Source organism: Arachis hypogaea, chromosome 6 (genome assembly GCF_003086295.3).
Source record: "Arachis hypogaea cultivar Tifrunner chromosome 6, arahy.Tifrunner.gnm2.J5K5, whole genome shotgun sequence".
Lineage (NCBI taxonomy): Eukaryota > Viridiplantae > Streptophyta > Magnoliopsida > Fabales > Fabaceae > Arachis > Arachis hypogaea.
This window is the reverse complement of record NC_092041.1, coordinates 39258361-39276728: the sequence shown is the minus strand read 5'-3', so window position 1 is coordinate 39276728 and position 18368 is coordinate 39258361. Positions and strand designations below refer to the sequence as shown.

The 18368-nt window shown below is 37.3% G+C and overlaps 2 protein-coding genes and 2 long non-coding RNA genes across 7 annotated transcripts; 3 read left to right on the top strand and 1 right to left on the bottom strand.

Annotated features, from left to right (window-relative positions):
- The first annotated feature begins 7684 nt into the window (after positions 1 to 7684).
- Positions 7685 to 8427, top strand: LOC140173656 (uncharacterized). The gene is made up of 2 exons (XM_072198160.1): positions 7685 to 7731; positions 8016 to 8427. The coding sequence occupies exons 1-2, from the start codon at positions 7685 to 7687 to the stop codon at positions 8425 to 8427; spliced, it is 459 nt and encodes a 152-aa protein (XP_072054261.1).
- A 5751-nt stretch (positions 8428 to 14178) lies between these two features.
- Positions 14179 to 15722, bottom strand: LOC140173443 (uncharacterized). Its single transcript, XR_011862290.1, has 2 exons — positions 15395 to 15722; positions 14179 to 14877 (listed from the first exon to the last, which is right to left on the bottom strand). It is a non-coding gene; the product is annotated as an uncharacterized lncRNA (long non-coding RNA).
- On the top strand, positions 14895 to 15732 carry LOC140173126 (uncharacterized). The gene is made up of 3 exons (XR_011862289.1): positions 14895 to 15031; positions 15426 to 15524; positions 15610 to 15732. It is a non-coding gene; the product is annotated as an uncharacterized lncRNA (long non-coding RNA).
- A 321-nt stretch (positions 15733 to 16053) lies between these two features.
- On the top strand, positions 16054 to 17771 carry LOC112805524 (glucomannan 4-beta-mannosyltransferase 1-like). 4 transcript variants are annotated; one of them, XM_072196955.1, is made up of 5 exons: positions 16054 to 16280; positions 16363 to 16473; positions 16630 to 16775; positions 16857 to 17047; positions 17495 to 17621. In XM_072196955.1, exons 1-4 carry the CDS (start codon positions 16191 to 16193, stop codon positions 16984 to 16986), a joined length of 477 nt encoding a protein of 158 aa, XP_072053056.1. In that variant the 5' UTR covers positions 16054 to 16190; the 3' UTR covers positions 16987 to 17047; positions 17495 to 17621. The 4 variants fall into 4 exon arrangements, with proteins under 4 accessions (XP_072053056.1, XP_072053055.1, XP_072053058.1 ...); XM_072196954.1 differs by having other exon boundaries at positions 17392 to 17525; XM_072196957.1 differs by having other exon boundaries at positions 16081 to 16276; positions 17495 to 17771.
- Positions 17772 to 18368: the final 597 nt, after the last annotated feature.

Below are 18368 nucleotides of genomic sequence, written 5' to 3'. Positions count from 1 at the left end.
TTTAGAATCAGATTTTCACTGTATTTCATTTGTTTAATCTTGTAAAGTGTGCTCTTATGCTATATAATCTTAAGTGGAACTAAAAAAATAAGTGAATAATATTTGTATAGTATACCATTAATTGAGATAAAAAAATATTAGTTTTCGTCATTTTTTATTTGGAAAATAATGATCTCTTTTTTGAATATTTTTTGGACGCGGATGAATTTTTGTTTTTTTTTTTTTTTTTGGTTTTCACGATATCCCTCAACCCGGTAGGTCAAGGATTAATCCGTCGCGGTACTAGCTTCATTTAAGAGTTTGCCGCTGGCCAATGGGTTGCTACATGCACAAGGTGGGATCCGAACCCCCGACACTTGCTTAAGCGGACTAGTGAACTAATCACTAGACCAACCCAACTTGGTTGAATTTTTGTTTCTTTGTTAAGGGAAAAAAGTGATTCCCTTTTTGCTAAGAAAAGAACGGTTCTAATAGTCAAAAGCTAAAAATATGTCTAAGCCCAATGAAGTTGGGTTATGAGGCGGGAAGGGGCATGATACTAGATTTTGACGCAAGCCGAAATAAAATTAGGGTAAGGTTTTCAACTTTCAAATCCAACTGAGAATGTGAGATCGATAAAGATACTTGCAACTTTGCAAGGTTTATACTTATTCCATGTTATTGCTTCGGCTGGATAAGCCCATTTCTATTTCTAGTACTGGTACAGTAATACCAGGCTATTTCTCCATTTTTTTAACTAGTATTATCAAGTGTAATATCTAATTATATCTTTTTTTTTCTTCGTTATCGTCATCACCAACAATACTAACATTTTGCTAGCATCTTTATTGGTTTGCTTTATTTTAATGCCATTAAATAATTTCGGTTCATTTCTTAATTTATTTGAGGTTCATTTGGATCCAGAAATGAATTCGATGTATTTTTGTTGATGATTGAATCTTTTAGATTACTTGTTCAAATTTAAACTAATTTTGATTTATTTGTGAATTAATTGAGGTTCACTTGCTGCTGTTGGTAAGTATCGACCAAATTTTTTACTCTTTAAGTAATTTCGGTTCATTTTAGTTTAATTGTGGTTCATTTGGATTCAGAAATGAATTTGATGTGTATTTGTTGATGATTGAGTCTTTTTTACTAGTTTGTTCAAATCTGAACTAATTTCGATTTTTTTTGTGTGTTAATTGAGGTTCACTTGATGCTGTTGATAAGTATTGACCAAATTTTTTAGCAAAGAAGAATAAAACTATTCATGATCACTTTATTCAATTGCGAGATTCTATTTCATTTCATTCAATTTGTCTTGAAAGTCATCCCAACCTTTGGGACAAATTGTTCATCGACAAGACACCTAGATTGCAAATGAACCGAAATATTATTATAACAACACCATTATGTAATAACAAATGAACCGAAAATTGAATCTTCTATAAACTTAGAAACTCCTATAATTTCGGTGCATTTCTAGGTTAATTGTGTCGCAATCACTATATAATTTCGATGCTTGGTCTCGTTGTCCTGCATAATTCAAATCCTTTCTTCCTCCTCCTCCTCATCTTCCGCTTCGTCATCTTTTTTTTTCTTTTTTTATCTCTATCTTATCCTTTTTTTATTTTTTCAAAATTCTTCTTGATGTAATCTATTGAGAAGAATAAAACCAAAAAAAAGAAGAAAATATCAAACAAAAAAAGAAGAATAAATTACTGCAATAACATGTAAAAGAAGAGGAGAAAAAGAAACAAAAACAAAACTCAGCAACATCACCAATAAAAGAAGAAGAAGGAGATGCATGAAGAACAAACACAAAGTGAAGTTCATTTGCGTTAATAAAGCAAGATGTATACACGCTATGTATAATAAAAGTAGTTTTTGTTGGGTTTAAACTAACTTGGTTAGTCTTGATTGCAAAAAATGATTGGATGTGTAGCAACTTTTTTTTTAAGGGAAGTATGAAAAAACATAGGAAAGAAGACGCGATGAGAGAGATCACATTTAAAAATATTATGAAAATCCATTCCTGCTGAAATCATCGTCCTACCTTTTTCATAATTGAAAGTCTGAAGTAAACTAAATAAGAAAGAAAGTAATCGATGGATGCTTCAACCATCTCTTTCTAAGAATTCTTATGTTTTTCTTTTCTTCGATAAGTCTTCTATTATTAGATTTTAGCTAAGATAGAAGTATATTCTTTCAGTAAGCAAATAATCTCTCTAATAAGAGATTGAATCTAAAATTTCATGCAAATCATTTGGCATTAAACGAACATGTTCTACACAAATTTTTTTACTGGTCTAGTTAGAAAAGGTGAAAACTCGCATGTAATTGTCTTTATATGAAGTTGACATTTAAAAAATGTTAAATGATTTGATAAATTTGATTAAATTATTATTTAACAATTTTCAACTATTAACTTCACATGAAGACAACTGCACTTAAATTTGTTTTCACTTCTGGAGAATTTTGGTTAGCATGATTTCTAATTTGGCCTTATTGACTATGTAGTGAAGAAAGACCAAATGCAACCGCTCATGGCTGAAGGATTGGCTGTGCTCGGATTGAAACCAAAAGCGGTTACTTTGCTTGCTGGTGAAACAACTATTTAACCTAAAACAAAACAAAAACAACAAACAACAAATAACTCACGTTGGGAACACAATGCTGTTGTCTAAAGACGAGTAGCATTGGCCTCGGCTACCCAATATTTATAAAACAGTATACAAATAATATATATATCTTCCATCCTAATATACAACAAAATATATAAAAACCAAACAAATACTTCAACAACTGTGACAAACAATATCTTCCTCTCCAATATACAACTATAAAAACCCAATATCTATAGATAGACAAGTCCAAGGAAAGCAACACAAAGGGAAATGATATAACACAACTCCTAAAAGGGTTAGAGAAATGTGCTATTTTGTCAGCTTCTCTTAAAGTAGAGAAATATGATCTGTTCCACATTCAATGCAGAGGAATCTGAAAGTCAAAGTACAACGTAAACATTGATACATGAAGAAAAAGAGAAAGGAGTAGATAAAAAAAAATCAGTGAGTGCAAGTGTAAGTTGGAAAATAAGATGTAATTGATGTGCAAAGTCAGAACTTAAGAACCCTTCCACAACATAATATCACAAAAAAAAAATAATTCCTTGTCTCACTCTTCGATGCAACAAGTGTAAAGACAGTAAATCTGCATTCCGAAGCTCTTCTCTTCAAAGAGCAAAGCACATGACAGCATAAGTGACTCTAATTAGACACGAAGAACATACTTCCTGACGTGTACCCGCTGCACACGGAACCGAGATCACCACAAAATCCGCCCTCAAATCCTGGAAGCACAACAACCATAACAGAAGCCGTCGAATAAGCCAGCTTGTGAGTCAGTATTATCTCCCAACCGTTAGCCACAGTAACAGAACCCACTACCCAAGCCAAATCACACCTCTACACAAGCCAAAAGTATCAGAAACAGACACATCACATGTCTATAAAACCAACCTGAACAACCCATGAAAGGACAGGTTACACAACTCACTCTAGTTTTGTTACTCTCATCTCTCATAACTTGTATACTTACTTGAGCGTTGGAGTCCCTTTTGCAGGTGCTCCCGCCACCGTGTTTCCAAGGACCGATGCTTATTCTTGATTCAGCCCCTGGATGACGTATAGCTCCGCCCGAGTCTCGAGTGATCTCTTGGGGGCTTCACACCTCAGCCCAAGCAGAACAAAACATTTGGCGCCCACCGTGGGGCCAAAAGTTACATTAACCCCACTCTTTTTTACCACATTGTACTTTGTGTTTTCTTTCTACGTAGGATATCTCAATTTCCACACATGGCCGTTAATAGAGTTCATCAAACTACTCAGGCCGAACTTATGGCCCAGATGGCTAAACTGCAGGCGGAAGTGAAAAAACTTGCCGAATTATCCACTCAAAACAACGCTGGCAAGCATGAGGACAATGGATGCAAAGGAAAAGGCAGTGCAGACCTATTGAGTGTCGACCCACTGAAGGAGAAACTGACCTTAGACAACCCGTTCTCCGAGGAGATTACCAATTATCAGATGCCAAAACACTTCACACTACCTTCCTCACTCGAGCCATATAAGGGGATTGGTGACCCCCGGGCTCATATTAAAAAATTTCAATCTATGATGTTCTTTAATGGCCCTAACAATGAACCTGTTCTTTGCAGAGCTTTCCCTAGTTACCTCGATGGCGCAACTCTCCTTTGGTTTTCAAAACTACCTGAAGGATCAATCTCTTCTTTTGAGGAGTTGGCAAAATCCTTCATAGACTACTTTGCTGCAGCACGGATTTACGTACACGGATCGGATTATCTCGGCACCATCCGATAAGGTCCCCAAGAAAGCTTAAAAGACTATTTGACCAGATTCGTAGATGCAACAATGGAGATACCTGACTAGATCCCGCCGTCCATCTGCATGACTTAAAAGCCGGCCTCAAGCCTGGAAAATTCAGAGAAACAATTGCAGTCACAAAACCGAAAACCTTAGAAGAATTCCGAGAATGTGCGGCTGGGCAAATGGAGATTGAAGAACTCTGTGAGGCCAAAAAGGCAGAAAAAAGGCAGCCCAGAAGAGAGGAAAGCCGAGCAATGAGGTCGACCGATAGAAAAGACCCCAGGAAACCGTTTAAGCTTACTCCAAAGTTCAACAATTATACCAGGTTCAACACCAAAAAAGAGAAGATAATTAAAGAAATACTCAATGCTAAAATCATAAAACCACCATTGAGGGCAGGGAACTACCAAGACCAGCGATTTGTCGACCGAAGCAAACATTGCACCTTCCACCAGAAATACGGACACACAACCGACGAGTGCGTAATAGCTAAAGATTTGCTAGAGAGATTAGCTCGGCAAGGACTCCTAGATAAATATATCGAAGGTAGAAGACATAAAGACAATAGCAGAAACCGAGATGAACGCCAACAAACCTCGGGGAACAAAGAAGAATATAAGTGGCAACACAACGCACCACCAAAGGCCATCATAAATTGCATATCCGGAGGATTCGCCGGGGGAAGGGAAACAACCTCAGCACAAAAATGAAGTTACCGAGCAATGCTGGCAAGGAACAACACCACAAAATAACAAATACAAACCTGACCTCCAAATCACCTTCAGCCAGAGTGACATCAGCTCGACAACACCAAACTTAGACGACCCAGTGGTAATATCTATTCAAACAAGCGAGTTATTGGTAAGAAAAGTCCTTCTGGACCCAGGTAGTAGTGCAGATGTAATTTTCTATTCTACCTTTCTAAAAATGAAATTATCCGAAAAACTTGTGCAACCCTCATTAGGAGAGCTAGTAGGGTTCTCCGGAGAAAGAGTCCCTATCAAGGGATACATATGGCTAAAGACAACTCTAGGAGAGAACTCATATTCAAAAACTATTGATATACAATACCTATAGTTGACTGCCCCAGTCCTTACAACAAGAGGTCAGAAACATTCACAACACACATGAAGTATTGTCCCTTGCAGAGCTTGATCCAAGGGAAGAAACCCAAGAGAGACCTCAGCCAGCAGATAAACTCCAGAAAGTCTCATTGACAGCAGAACCAGGTCAGGTCACATACATCGGCCAGACACTACAAGGAGAGGAAAGATTAGAACTCATAAAAGTACTACAAGGGAACGCCGATTTATTTGCATGGATCCCAGCAGACATGCCTGGCATAAATCCCAATATCATATGTCACAAGCTCGCCACAAATAGCTCGGCCCGACCTATAGCTCAAAAGAAACGGAACCTGGGAACAGAGAAATCAAAGGCGGCCTTACAAGAAACAAAAAAAACTTCTCAGTGCAAACTTCATCGATAAACTTGTAGACAATGCATCAGGTTTTAAAAGCTTGAGTTTCATGGACGCATACTCTGGTTATAACCAGATACTTATGCATCCAGAAGACCAAAGCAAAACATCATTTATAACTGAACATGGAAATTTTTGTTATAGAGTAATGCCATTTGGTCTAAAGAATGCAGGAGCATCCTACCAACGACTGATGGACAAGGTTTTCCATCACCAAATAGGTTGGAACATGGAAATCTATGTCGACGATATGGTCGCCAAAACCACCCTGGAAAGGTCACACTGCGACGACCTCCAAGAGATATTTGAACAGATACGAGCATACAAGATGAGACTCAACCCGGAGAAATGTGCCTTTGGGGTACAGGGAGGCAAATTCCTTGGATTCATGCTAACTTCACGAGGAATCGAAGCGAACCCTGAAAATGCGAAGCAATACTTAACATGAAGAGCCCTAAGACAATAAAAGAGGTACAACAATTGGTAGGAAGGATAGCAGCACTATCTCGGTTCCTACCATCAGCGTCAAGCCGATCATATCACTTCTTCCAAAAGATAACAAAGAATAAAAAGTTTCAATGGACAGAGGAATGCGAGAAGGCATTTGCCGAGCTCAAAGCCATCTTGTCATCACCACCAGTGCTGCAAAGACCAGAAGTCGGTAAACCTTTATACTTATATTTATCTGTTTCTAACCATTCTATAAGCTCGGCTCTAGTCATCGAGACATGGAAGACGCAGCAACCAGTATACTTCATCAGTAAAGTCATGCAGCCAATGGAACAAAGATATCCGAAGATAGAACAGCTAGCTTTAACATTTGTAACAATGGCAAGAAGGCTCAGACACTATTTCCAGAGCCACACAATCATAGTTCGTACAAACCAACCGCTGAGACAAATACTAACAAAACCAGAACTGGCCAGACGACTAACCAAATGGTCCATCGAGCTCTCAGAATTCGATATCCAGTTTCAACCAAGGTCGGCACTAAAAGCACAGACTCTTGCCGACTTCATTTCAGAACTAACCTCGGACGAACACAACATATTCTGGGAACTACACGTCGACAGAGCTTTCATCTGAGGAGGAAGCGGATCGGGAATAATCCTGAAAAAAGGGGACAACATCGTGGCCGAGCAATCCCTTCAGTTCTATTTCCCAGCAAGCAACAACCAGGCCGAATATGAGGCCCTTATAGCTGGACTTAAACCTCCAGGTACAAAGCTTGACAACACACTGTGATTCCCTCTTGGTGGTTCAACAAGTCCGAGGAGAATACCAGGTAAAAGATCCCTTGCTAGAGCGATATTGGCTCATAGCGAAGGATCTCATTTCAAAATTCAACTCATTCGTCATCTTACATGTGCATAGAGAAAAGAATATTAGAGCCGATATATTATCAAAACTTGCCGCCACTAGGGCGGACACACAAACATCGGCATTATCACAACTTACACTTAAAAAACCCAGCATAGAATTACTATCTATAACAAGCATTAACCACCTCCATGACTGGAGAACACCTTTTCTTGAGTACATCAACACAGGTACCATTCCCAGAAACGAGCTCTACCCGCAACACTTCAGACGAAAGGCAAGCCTTTATACAAACATAGCGGGAGAACTATACAGGCGCGGTATCTCGCAACCATTACTAAGATGTCTAAACACCGAGGAGGCAGCCGAGGTTATGGACGAAGTTCACGAGGGGTATGTGGAAACCACATCAGAGGGCAAGCTCTCGCTGCAAAGATCGTCCGAACAGGATATTACTGGCCGACCATGAAAAGAGATTGCATAACAAAAGTCAAAACATGTGACAAATGCAAAAAGCATGCCGCCATCTCCACGAAGCCTGCCAAAGTACTACACAGCATGGAGGTAAGCTGGCCTTTCTACAGGTGGGGGATCGATATCCTCGGCCCATTCCCAATAGCGCCAGGTCAGGTAAAGTTTCTTTTAGTATCAATAGACTATTTCTCAAAATGGATAGAAGCACAGCCATTAGCAAGAATAACAGCCGAAAAGGTACGATCTTTCATATGGAAACAAATTATATGCCGATTTGGAATTCCGAGGGAAATCATATCAGACAATGGTAGACAATTCACAGATAATAAGCTCGGCTGATTTCTAAAGAACTTTAATATTGAACATCAATTTAGCTCGGTCGAACACCCACAAACCAGTGGGCAAGCCGAGGTTGCTAACCGAGTTATATTGCAGGAAATGAAGAAAAAACTCAATAATGCGAAGGGAGAATGGGCAGACCTCATCCCAGAAATATTATGGAGCTACAACACAACCATACAAACCACCACAGGTGAATCACTTTTCAAATTTGTCTATGGATCAGAAGCGCTAATTTTGGTTGAAGTCGGCATCCCAACATTAAGAACCGAGCTATATGACGAGCAACACAACCTGAAGGCAAGAAGCGCCGAGCTTGATCTAACCGAAGAAGACAGAGAGATCGCCGCCATCAAACAAAAGGCTAAAAAACAACTAGCCGAGAGAAAGCACAACAAAGGTGTACACCCGAGAACCTTCACTGAGAGCGACCTCGTACTTAGATGAACAGAAGAAGCCAGACGACCCCCAACACATGGCAAGCTCGCCGCAAATTGGGAGGGCCCTTTCCGAATAACAAAAGTACTCGGAATGGGGGCTTACCAACTTCAAACATTACAGGGCAACACATTACCAAGAAACTGGAATATCTCTTCATTAAAAGTGTATAGATCATAATTTGTACATTCTAGCGAATGAAGGTACTCTTTTTTCCCCCTTAGAGCTTTTTTCCCAAAAGAAGGATTTTGCCTAATGAGGGTTTTAATGAGGCTGGACGCTTAAGACATTCAAACAAATGAGTATGACTCCCTTTTTCAAAATAATTCCAAATTTTAAACTAACAAAGATGAAACCAACAGAGCATACGATTACAAAGTCATTAAAACAATACTGCCGAACCTCGGCCAAAACAAAGCGTCATTCAAAACATACAACAAATCGAAAATAACATAAGTTCAAAAGACCAAACATCGATCTACGAAACCAAACTTAGTCAAAACAAAGTCTATCAAACATCAAATTAAACCTAAGGGGGAGGGGCATTCTCGCCATGCTCCTCTACAGTCCCATCTACAACTAGTTTGCCACCAACCACTATCTTGGTCATGTCAAGCTGATCCCTATCAAACTCCGGAGCCAGCAAAGCAATTTGGCTCACAGCAGCTCAAAGCCGTAAGAGAACATCTCCATTCCATTCTCCCCCAATTCATGGACTCGGGCTGTAAGTTCACCTTTAGCAACATCATTTTCCTTTACCTCGGCCTGCAACAGACGAATCTAATCCCTCAAGCGAACCACATCCTCCTCGGATTCCTTTGCCCTAGCAACAGCACTAATAGCAACATCATCTTTCTCTTTCAATGATTTCTCCAATTCAGCGATTCTCGCTTTATACGACTTCTCCAAATCAGCAACTTTGTCCACCACCTCCTGCTGCTTGGCGCCAATGAGTTCGGTGGTACGACCAACGCACATCAGACGAGAAGCGACGATCTACAAAGATTACAAAAATCAGAAGGAAGCAATGATAAATAAAGAGAAATCAGACAAGAATAAAACAAACCTGAACGAACTTCCCAAGCGACTCCATGCCAACTCAACAAGTCATAAGCATGTCCCCAGGATATTGGGACGCCCTCTCAGAAAGTTCAGCAAAGTTGAATTGATCACTCCACAAGGAATGGAAACTGGCCCCCGGAATAAAGCCATGAAGCCTTTTCTGTATATCAAAAGTGACTTTTCCACCACCAACAGCCTCTTGATCACCCTCCGATATGACTTCCAACGACTTGTCAGATTCATTCCTCTTTCTCTTAAAGGAAGAAGTCGGCAGAACGACAGATTGAGCAACTTGCTCACCATCATCTTTCCGAGTACCTGAGCCGCAAGAACCCTTATCTTGTTTCTTCTTCAAAAATGATTGAAGCCGAGAAGGATCCAGGAGAGGAACTCGCCAACCTATAAAATAAACCCAACATCAGAAGATACCAACAAAACACAAAAAACAGCAAGTACAAACAAAACCAATACCTATATAAGCTTTCAAACCTTCAACATCACCAGAATCACATAAAGACAACAATTCAGAAATAGATAAACACTCCCCGGTAGCAAAACTCTCAACTAAAAAGTCTAAAAAGGAGTTTTCTTCTTCACTCTGCTCAGCAGCTTCAAGAATCTGGCACGGCTCAGAACACCAGTAAAGGGGAAACCTCTCAATAAGTTCATCATCTAAATAGGAGAGATACTCATACTCAACGGACCGCACCTTGACAAAAAGAGACTTAAAAGTTTTTAAAAGAAGATTTATAAAGAAGGAAGAGGGAACGACCGGGAAAACTGCTAAGACAGACCCATAAACCCTGCGAACACCCTTCGATTGGAACAAAGAAAAGAACACCGACAATGAACAGGGGAATGAAAGAAAATCCATCAAACATTGAAAGGCGCGAAGAAACGCCCAGGAATTAGGATGTAGCTGCGAAGGTGCACAGTTAAGTTGAGTAAGAACGTCACATTCAAAAGAAGAAAACGGAAACTTCACACCAAGTTCGATCAGACAGGGGGTATACATGTAAAAATACCCCTAATCGCCTCTCCTCTCACAAACCCTATCACTACCCGAACAAGGAAGAAGTTCAACCGCGACACCAGAACCACTTCGCACGAAACTCCAACCCCTCAAATCAGATAGAGAATCAACACTGATGAACGAAGAGGAACGAGTCCTCACGTCATCATGGACCCAATGATAAGGATCATCTTCTTTAACCTCAACCACTTTCAACTTCTCCTTTCCTTTCTCTCCCGCCATGAGTAAACGACAAGCAACAGTGAAAGAATATGAGGAAAAGTACTAACCTTTCGAGGACATAGTGGAAGTTAAACAGTAAGAAGGTGAATCAGCAAAATGTGAGTTTCGAAACAAAGGATGACTATTATTGCAAGCCCACTAACTTAGTGGGAAACTTAAACTTATGACCATTAAAAACGTGGAAAACCCAAACGGAAGAGGAGCGCATTAAAACTGACACGTTCTACGAAGACACGACCAGACAGTCTTCAAAAATTCTTTTCAAAATCCTTCAAAGCCCAACAAAAATACCCACGTGCAGGGAAGGTCAAATCTGCCCTCAAATCCTGGAAGCATAATAACCATAACAGAAGCCGTCAAATAAGCTAGCTTGTGAGTCAGCATTATCTCCCAACCGTTAGCCACAGTAACGGAACCCACTACCCAAGCCTAATCACACCTCTACACAAGCCAAAAGTATCAGAAACAGACGCGTCACACGTCTATAAAACCAACCTGAACAACCCATGAAAGGACAGGTTACACAACTCACTCTAGTTTTGTTACTCTCGTCTCTCATAACTTGTATACTTACTTGAGCGTCGGAGTCCTTTTGCAGGTGCTCCCGCTGCCGTGTTTCCAAGGACCGAGGCTTATTCTTGATTCAGCCCCTGAACAACGTATAGCTCCGCCAGAGTCTCGAGTGATCTCTTAGGGGCTTCACACCACGGCCCAAGCAGAACGGAACACTTCCTATATGGCTCCAAAGTATCCATCACTTATGCTATACTTGAAAAGAAAAAAAGAAAAGAGAACCCTACACATATGACCTATCTTGAAGACTAAGACACTGTAAAGCCTCAATACTCATGCAACTGTGACAAAATGTCAAGTGTGCCACTAATATTTCGACCTCAATAGTAGAAGCCAAAAGGGCAGAATCCATGGAAAGAGTGAAGTACCAACCCGGACCCCGTCCATTTTTAAGAATGACAACGCGACCCCTCAAAATAAAATCGATCCACTTCGGTCCCTGTCTCTGATTCCGTCACACAATGCGGTCCCTGTGGGTATTTTTTCGTCAACCCCGAACGGAAAATGCTGACGTGTCAGGTTCAGAAATAGACGAGGGTCTAATTGTCTCTAAATTTAAATTGGTTAGGAGTTTATTTGTCCTTATCATTTTTTAAACAATATTTTTTTAGATTATTTTTTATTTATTATATTAATATTCTTTTTCCAATAAATTATTAAATATATGGTATAATAAGTACAAACTAATTAATAAATTATTCAAATTTAAAAATATCATTTATTATGAAACTAAATAAATCATTCTCAAATATAATTTTTAAATACATAAATAATAAACATTAAAATTTAATTAATACATTAATAATAATAATAACCATATGATATACTATTAGTATTATGATCTAGATAATTTTTCACAATAAAGTAAAAACTAATGAACACGTTACTTGATATATAGTAAAATATTTGAGTAATAACAAATTTAATTTTTTATCTCTTTAAACTAAATTAATAATTCTATTTGATATCTTTATACTAAAATACACTATGAGTAAACTACTAATACTAAATGAAATAATTAAAATATAATTAATATATGATGGAGACCATTTATAAACTCAATAAATTTAAAGTATCAATAATATTATTAATCTATTAATAATACATATGATCATAAGGTTATAGATTGATTTATCAATATAAGAATAATATAGATTAATTAAAATTTTAAGTATATTAAAATTCAATTAAAGAGATAAAAATAGAATTATTTCAATTAGTATTTAATTATTTCATTAAAGGTTATATATTTTAATTATTTCATTTAATATTAGTAGCTTGCTCATAGTGTATTTTAGTACAAAGATACCAAATAGAATTATTAATTTAGTTTAAAGAGATAAAAAATTAAATTTGTTATTACTCAAAAATATTTTACTATATATCAAGTAATGTGTTCATTAGTTTTCAATTTATTGTGAAAAATTATCTAGATCATAATACTAATAGTATATCATAGGGTTATTATTATTAATGTATTAACTGAATTTTAATGTTTATTATTTATGTATTTAAAAATTATATTTGAGAATAATTTATTTAGTTTCATAAAAAATGATATTTTTAAATTTGAATAATTTATTAATTAGTTTGTATTTATTATACCATATATTTAATAATTTATTGAAAAAAGAATATTAATATAATAAATAAAAAAATAATCTAAAAAAATATTGTTTAAAAAATTATAAGGACAAACAAACCCCTAACCAATTTAAATTTAGAGACAATTAGACCCCTGTCCATTTCTAAACCTGACACGTCAGCATTTTCCGTTCAAAGTTGACGAAAAAATACCCACAAGAACCGCGTTGTGTGACGGAATCAGAGGACAGGGATCGAAGTGGATCGATTTTATTTTGAGGGGTCATATTGTCATTTTTAAAACTGGACAGGGGCCGAATTGGTACTTCACTCCCATAGAAATGTACATTCCCCCTCTCAACTTGCACGAAACAATTAATTCATTGGGAAAATGACACTAAAGCAAAGTGCACATATTGTCAAATTTGAAGACATTTATTTTGATAAATCCTAAGAACTACAACCTGTTACAGGACAAATACAGGCTATCTGAGTCCGACATTATAATATTTTCTTTCTATATGTTGATTCTCCAACACTGGTCATTCATCAATATATTCTGCTTCAGGTCATTTCTAAAATACCAGAGAGCATAAACTTGCAAAAGTTTGGGATTAACATACGGCAGGTTCAACTAGAAGAAGAGAAAATCATATTGTCTTAAACAATCACCCCAGACTCTAAGGTTGAAAAACAACAACAGGATATACTTTAGGGATCTCAAGGAAAAGGGTTACATAAAACTATAATTAACAATAAAAAAGCTCTGTGCTATAATCAACTGTATTTTCTTCCTACTATTAAATTCTACCTCATCAGAGATGCTAGCGTCAAGTAATTGTTGAACTTTAATGCAAACCCTCTTCTCTTTATCATATCCATCACTTTGGAACACCTGTTTCACTTTGGTGACAAGGGTTCATCTCCATGTTTCCACTACATTCCCACTTCCTATTCTTGACTCTTGATCTTGCAAAGTGATTTGTTTTAGCAAGAGAATAAATTATTGAAAAAGAAAAACGAATCACCAAAGTGAAAACATGGGAATCAGTTTGTAGCTTTTCAGACATTGGTACTACTTCATGAACTTGGGAAATTTCAAACTTAAGAATACTCATATAGATTCACATTACATAGTGGAACTACGTACCAATGATCAAGCTCTACCCAATTGGTCGGGGTTGGACCAATAAAGTAAATTTGAGCAGGATCATTTAGAGCGCCAGCATATTAACGCATGGAAGTCTGTTATATTTTGCTTGTGGTTAATCTGTTTGAGACAAATCTGCAAAGAATCAAATTAACTAAGTTTTATATGACTAATTATACTTCTGATCACAAGAGGAACAGAAAACACGCATAAAAACAGAGAGGAACATGTGAGAACACTATGTTAGGCAGTACCTAAGCATTAGTATAGTCACTAAAAACGACTGGATGATTCTGTTGCCATTTATCTAATACTTGCCCACAATATAACACAGTTACGTAAAGTAAATAGAACACACACAGTTAATACTCTGATGAAGATTATGCACACTGAAAATCATCATGTCGGCAGTGAAAGACAAGTCCAGCTATCAATTAGCTATGTCACAACCTTGTTGGTTTCTTGACGAACGTGTCTCATAGAAGGAAGAGAACTCCTCTTAAGAGTTCACTCAATATACTACATTCTTCCACTTAAACCAAATGCATGTCCTGATGTTGGCCCCTGCATTTTCTTCCTATTTAAATGGTGTAAGCTCTAACACAAATCAAACCCACTTGATCATCTGCCTTCAACAAGTCACTTACCCATCTACAATTGCCTCAAGCCCCGAAGCATCCTTCTCTTTAGGCTCAATAATCATTTCCAACTCCCAAGTACAACCCCTAAACAATGAGAAACCTATTCTTTGACGAGCCAGATGGTGGGCTTCCAGAATATGCTCCAAGTAGTGCACTATGTGTAGCAATCAATACGAATCCCAGTGACAATTCCACTGTTGAAACTAGGAGTCATATTGTGCTCAATTATGTCAATCATGCTATTTATTGAAAGAGTAGGCATATTTTGATTGTCAAAGTGCTGAGGAAGAAAAATTACAATAAGTACAATTTGGATGCCATGAAGCATAGCCTTGAGAGAAGCAAAAGGTATCCAATTATAATGAGAAGGAGGTAACCTGCATCTTATTTAGTAAACCTTGAACAGATTCAAACTTTTCCATATGTAGCATTTAATTTTATCCACAAAAATTTAGCATCTTTTAGAAAACCTTAAACAAGGGTGCTCTTTCAAAGAGTCATTATTTTAATTCAACTTCTGTGCAACAAAATACATCATTTTCAAAATTAATGATGCGGAGATATAACCATGGCAGATATCAATAAATAATAAATCACAACTAACTGACAAAGTAAAGGATCACAGAAGTTCGATGTTTTTGCAAGAACTAGGAAGGAGTAATACTGAGATACATTACTGTTGGTAATTATTAAAAGACAAAGGTGAATTACCTGGCCAAAACAACTCACTTTCTGCTTCCAGGTATACAAGCTTTCCATTGGAGCAGTATGTGGGCTTTCATGGCCAGCTGAGAGGTTCATACTTCAGGTTCTTGATGATTCAACAAATGAAGTCTTAAGGGTGCCTAATTAATCAACTGCACATTCATTGCTGATCCCAAGTTTATGTGTTAAAGTTGACCTTAACAATATTTAGAATCATGCAGGAATCAGTTGAAATAGAATATAAAAGGGGATACAGAAAGGTAATCATGTCAAGTATGAAACAAGGAGAAATCGGAATGGCTACAAGGCAGGTGCTCTAAAAGAGGGTTTCGATACAAAACATGGTGAGAATTGTGAGTTTGTAGCAATATTTGATGCAGATTTCCAACCAGATGCAGATTTTCATTGGAATAGAATTCCTTATCTTCTTGAGAATCCAAAGTTGGGATTGGATCAAGCCAGATGGGAATTTGGTCGGTAATTACAACATCCACATTGTTAAGCTGTCATGCCAAATCAGTAAAGCATCTGCATTCTTGGAGATTGCAGTAAATCAGAAACTCTTTAACTTTTTCTTTTTTACTATGCATGCACAGTAAACTCAGAAGAATGTATGATGACACAGCTTCAAGAGATGTCACTTGACTATACATGCTCATTCTTTGGGTTCAATGGCGAGTTAAGAAGCTCAATGGACCAAATTCAGAGAATCGCCTTAGCATATCACTTTGAGCTTCTGATTTGTTCAAACTTCCTCTGTAACAAATAGGGACAGGAGTTTGGCAGATACAAGCAATAATAGATGCCGGGGGATGGAAAGACCGAACTACAGTGGAAAATATGGATCCAGCAGTTAGGGCAAGCCTTAAGGGCTGGGAATTCCTCTTTGTGGGTAAAGTGAGCTATTTATTTCTAATCTGATTCATTGATAATTTAATACTATATCATGTTTTCGGCTTTTTGCTGCTTCCTAGGTAAAAAATGAACTACCAAATACATTTAATGCATACCGATATCAGCAGCACAGTGGTCATCTGGTCCAGCTTCTCTTTAAGAAAATGAGCAAGGAAATCCTTCTTTGCAAGGTACTCAAGGGTTAAATTGTTATATCAAGAGCTAGGAAGACTTCAATTTCTCATATATAAATTATAAAATCATATACTGATTGGAACAATATGTATCATTCAGAGGGTATCACTTTTGAAGAGACTTCATCTTATCTATGCTTTCTTCTTTGTTAGGAAGATCATCGCACACTGGTCACATTCTTCTTTTACTGCATAGTTATACTATCCTGTGTGTTAATTCCAGAAGTCAGTCTCAAAAAGCAGATTGACATATATATCCAAGCAACCATTACAATTCTAAATGCACTTTCCACCCCAAGGTAATTGATTTCTGACAGAAGTGTAGAACTTTGTGTGCTCAGTTATCTTAATTATTCTCCATTCAAATAACTATGGGACAGATCCATACATCTGCTAGTATCCTGGATTCTCTTCGAGAATGTCATGTCACACCATCGAACTAAAGCAACAATTACAGGACTCTTAAAAGTGAACCGTGTCAATGAATGGGTTAGCTTGAAAATGCCCTGAAACAAACGAACAATACAAGACCATCAAGTGATTCACACTTTCCATTCCGAATAATAGAAAGGTACCAGCTGTCTTGCAGTTAGTTTATCACTTTATCTAAAAGCAATCTATTCAACCGGCACAACAAATAGCCATTGAGCAATCTACAATTATCCACCGGAAAATTTAATTGAAGCATGAAAAATAAACCTAAAACTTAAGGAGAAAGAGCAACAGGAACACAACCATATTCTTTTTTTATTATTTTTCTTTTCTTGTGGTACAATTTTGTACTTAAAGAAAATGTAATACATAACGTTAGAATGTAAAGTAAAGAATGCAGTGACAATATCTGATGATTACTCCATAGTCCATATATTACTAACTCATGAGATTCATAACGATGGCCCTTATTTTAACCAACAGGATCAACCCACTGGCGATCATAATGGGGATGTATATGCTTCACTGTGCAATCTATGACCTGCTATTTGGACATGATCATTTCTTCGTATATTTGCTGTTGCAGGCAGGGGCTTTCTTTAACAATGGGATTTGGGCAAGTGGAAAAATTTGTCCGCAACTAAAGCTAGGAATAAAGATATTAAACCACCAGAGCATCAATCAGTATTATAGTTTTCAAACTAGTGACGTCATGTCATCCATAAGCATAGAACTTATGAGAGTAGCTGTCATTACCTACCAAGTAGAACCAATTCTCATTGTACAAGAGGCACTTTATACTTATGCATACCAACCAGAAAAAGTGCATGTAATATGCACCAGTAATATAAAGCATAAATTACTCTACTGTATGTTCAATATCATAATTTTTTTTTTTTTGAAATAAAAAACTCAACACAACAAGGTGGAGCATCAACATCTCAACAAAAAAGTATTAAACAGATAAAATAAATTAATTCTTAATTATCTTCGACAAAAGCCATCAACAACCCAAAAGATCAAATATCACTCAACTCTTTGTAACTCTTAATCGACCTGTTAAATACTCCTGCAACACTTGATTCTTGATTCCTGAAATTCTGCCATTCCTTTTCAACTAAGTGCTCCAAATGATAGCAATGAAATCAAACTCACCAATATTGTATTAATTTGACTGCACGATTGACCCTGAACCATGTAAACTTACGGTCATTCAACTCTATATCCACCAGTTTGATAATGCTGTTAACACACTAGCGCCTTTTCTTTCTTCCAACTACACAACCTCATTGAAGACACCCATGTAGCACAGAGGAACCTGACATATTTCCGATAAAAAAATTTAACTCTTCCCACAAAGCAAGCTTCTCTTCCCTTGTATGTGCACCATACACCAAGCAAACAACACAAATAAAAATTATTGTTTGTCAATTCTCCTTCTATACACAACCATCTCTCCC